This window comes from Orycteropus afer, unplaced genomic scaffold (assembly GCF_000298275.1).
Source record: "Orycteropus afer afer isolate SDZICR_OR568_19922 unplaced genomic scaffold, OryAfe1.0 scaffold00036, whole genome shotgun sequence".
Classification (NCBI taxonomy): domain Eukaryota; kingdom Metazoa; phylum Chordata; class Mammalia; order Tubulidentata; family Orycteropodidae; genus Orycteropus; species Orycteropus afer.
In genome coordinates, this window is record NW_006921623.1 from 14,819,002 (window position 1) to 14,821,471 (window position 2,470).

The 2,470-nt window shown below is 31.7% G+C and overlaps 1 protein-coding gene across 1 annotated transcript in view; it reads left to right on the forward strand.

Moving 5' to 3' along the window:
* The window catches only part of RDX (radixin), a 93,485-nt gene that overhangs the window by 43,361 nt on the left and 47,654 nt on the right, over positions 1–2,470 (forward strand). The window contains 1 exon segment of the mRNA XM_042780371.1: positions 1,200–1,363. Within this exon segment, the coding sequence (XP_042636305.1) occupies positions 1,200–1,363 (164 nt within the window).

Below are 2,470 nucleotides of genomic sequence, written 5' to 3' on the forward strand. Positions count from 1 at the left end.
AGTGATACTGCCTCGGAAACCCAAGGAGGGGTGGCTATGAGTCGGGTCCGACTCGACGGCAAATAACAACAACAACAACATAGGTAATATTTATTATTATTAGGAGGTGGTTGAAGACAATCACAATTCTCAAGGAGCAATTTTTAAAAATGTGTTTGTTGATGACTAGAATGAAGTAGAGGTAGCCCTGTTTTAAATAAATTCTGATTTTGTATTAGGAACTTTTTATTTTTATACCTTGAAGACTTGAACTTAAATCCTTATACTTAAATAGATTTTTTTATACATCAGTGATCAAGTATAAGGGCAGTCATGGTTTAGTGTTAGAATTCTTACATTCTATACTGGACACCCTGGTTTGATTTCTAGCCAATGCCACTCATAAGCTGTTGGAAGTTTGTGTGTTGCTGTGATGCTGAACAGGTTTTGTCGGAGTAAGACAGACTAAGAAAGAGAAAGGCCTGGTGATTTAATTCTGAAAAAAATCATCCACTGACAACCCTGTGGAGCCACAGTTCTACTCAAGTACACATGGGGCGCCATGACTCAGAATCGGCGGTAACAGGGTTAGTGTCAGGCATGCTGACAGCTTAGAGTACTGTTTTATTTTAAAGAGACAAACTTTTAAAAACTGCTTCTTGGGAAAGTATTACCTATCTTATATTTTAATTGGCAAAGTCTTTTTGGAAGGCCATGTGGCTACATCCACCAGCTAAGCTGAACCACAAAAGGATCAGCACTATGTACTGTTAAAGTCTTTTGATTGTTATTTTGAGATTGCAGCAGTATTTTAAACAGTATTTTAACTGTTGTTGAAAAGACAAACATGTAAGGAGAACATTTTTAGATTAAGAAAAGTTCATCAAGTATGAAAAAAGGATCAATTTTGAGGTTTCTGGCAAAAAAGAAAACAATAAAATCTCCTAGAATAGGTGCTCTTAGTTACTTTTGGAGGAGAAAAAAGAACAAATTCAATTAATGATTTGAGGGTATAAAAATATTAGCCTTACAAAACTGGTGGGGCATGAAAAGGTGAGGAACTAGTTATATGAAAGAATGAATGACATACTACCAGGAATTAAGAAATTATGTGATTTCTATACTAAATGTAGTATAACATTAGAATTCATACCACATTTGAAATTTAGTACAATGTGACTTGTTCACAAACATTTTTAATTGAGAATATTTTTGTTTAGGATTTTGTTTTTTATGCTCCTCGTCTGAGAATCAATAAGCGGATTTTGGCTTTATGTATGGGAAATCATGAATTATACATGCGAAGAAGAAAGCCTGATACTATTGAAGTACAACAGATGAAGGCCCAGGCTAGGGAGGAGAAACATCAGAAGCAGTTGGAAAGGTACGGAGTTTGTAGCCTTTTTTATAGCCTTTTTTTCTTAATTGATAGGAGTATGCTATCTAAAATTTGAGACTATTCAGTTTCTTTAAATTACTGTTAATTTACAGTTACATTATTTTTGTTATATTAAAGTTGAAAGAAGGTACTGTCACTGTCCTTTTTTTTAAATAAGGATTATAATTTTCAAGTTAGAAATCTTGACATTTCTGAGCAGATAGCTTTTCATAACTTCATAGATGTGCTTTTCTTTTATAATGCTTGTTTTTCACTGAAAAGACATTATTTTGTACTTATTTCAGTTTGAAATTTTTCAATTTCATTTTGTTTTGTGACATATATTTTTAAGGGTAGGAATGTTCTGAATATTTTACTTTGAAACCATGCTGGTAATCTTGTAGAACTTGCCTGAAAAGAGTGAGATAACTTGCCAAAGACACTGATGTTTTTACCTGTGGTCCTTTAGACTTTTAAAAAATAATTAAACTGCACGTTTTTGAACAGGGAAAATACTAAATAAAATCCCCATTGACCCTAGAACCAGATTATTGCAAACATAACTTCCCAATCGGATTTTTGATTAATTTAGACCTCATGCTTTATTTGAAAAAAAATTTAGAGATCAAATTGAAGTTAACTTCATCAAGGAAATCTTTGTAAAGCAAAATAATACTCCAAGAAATATAGTAAGTTCTAAAGAATCAAAAGTAAAGAACCTTAAATATATAAAAAAAAAATACCTGGATATAACATAATTTATATTTAGTAATTAAATAGGTTCTCTGCTGGTTAACATTTTGCTTATACTTTTGGTGTTTGTATTAAAGGTTACATATTAAATGTTTTGTATAATTCAGATATTAATTCAGATTGCTCTCTTCAAATTACATGTGAATCAAACAGTTTTTACTTGGCATGGGAATTTTCCAGTAATTCCTGATCTCACCATTAAAAATACTAAGTTGGATTATTACATTCACTAGGCTCTGCCGTTTCTTATTACTTTCATGTGGTGGGATCACATTGTGGTTCTAGTCTTTACATGTTTTTTAAAAACAATTCTTTATTGGACTTCATGTGTTCTCTCTCTCTTTTTTTTTTTTTTTTTTA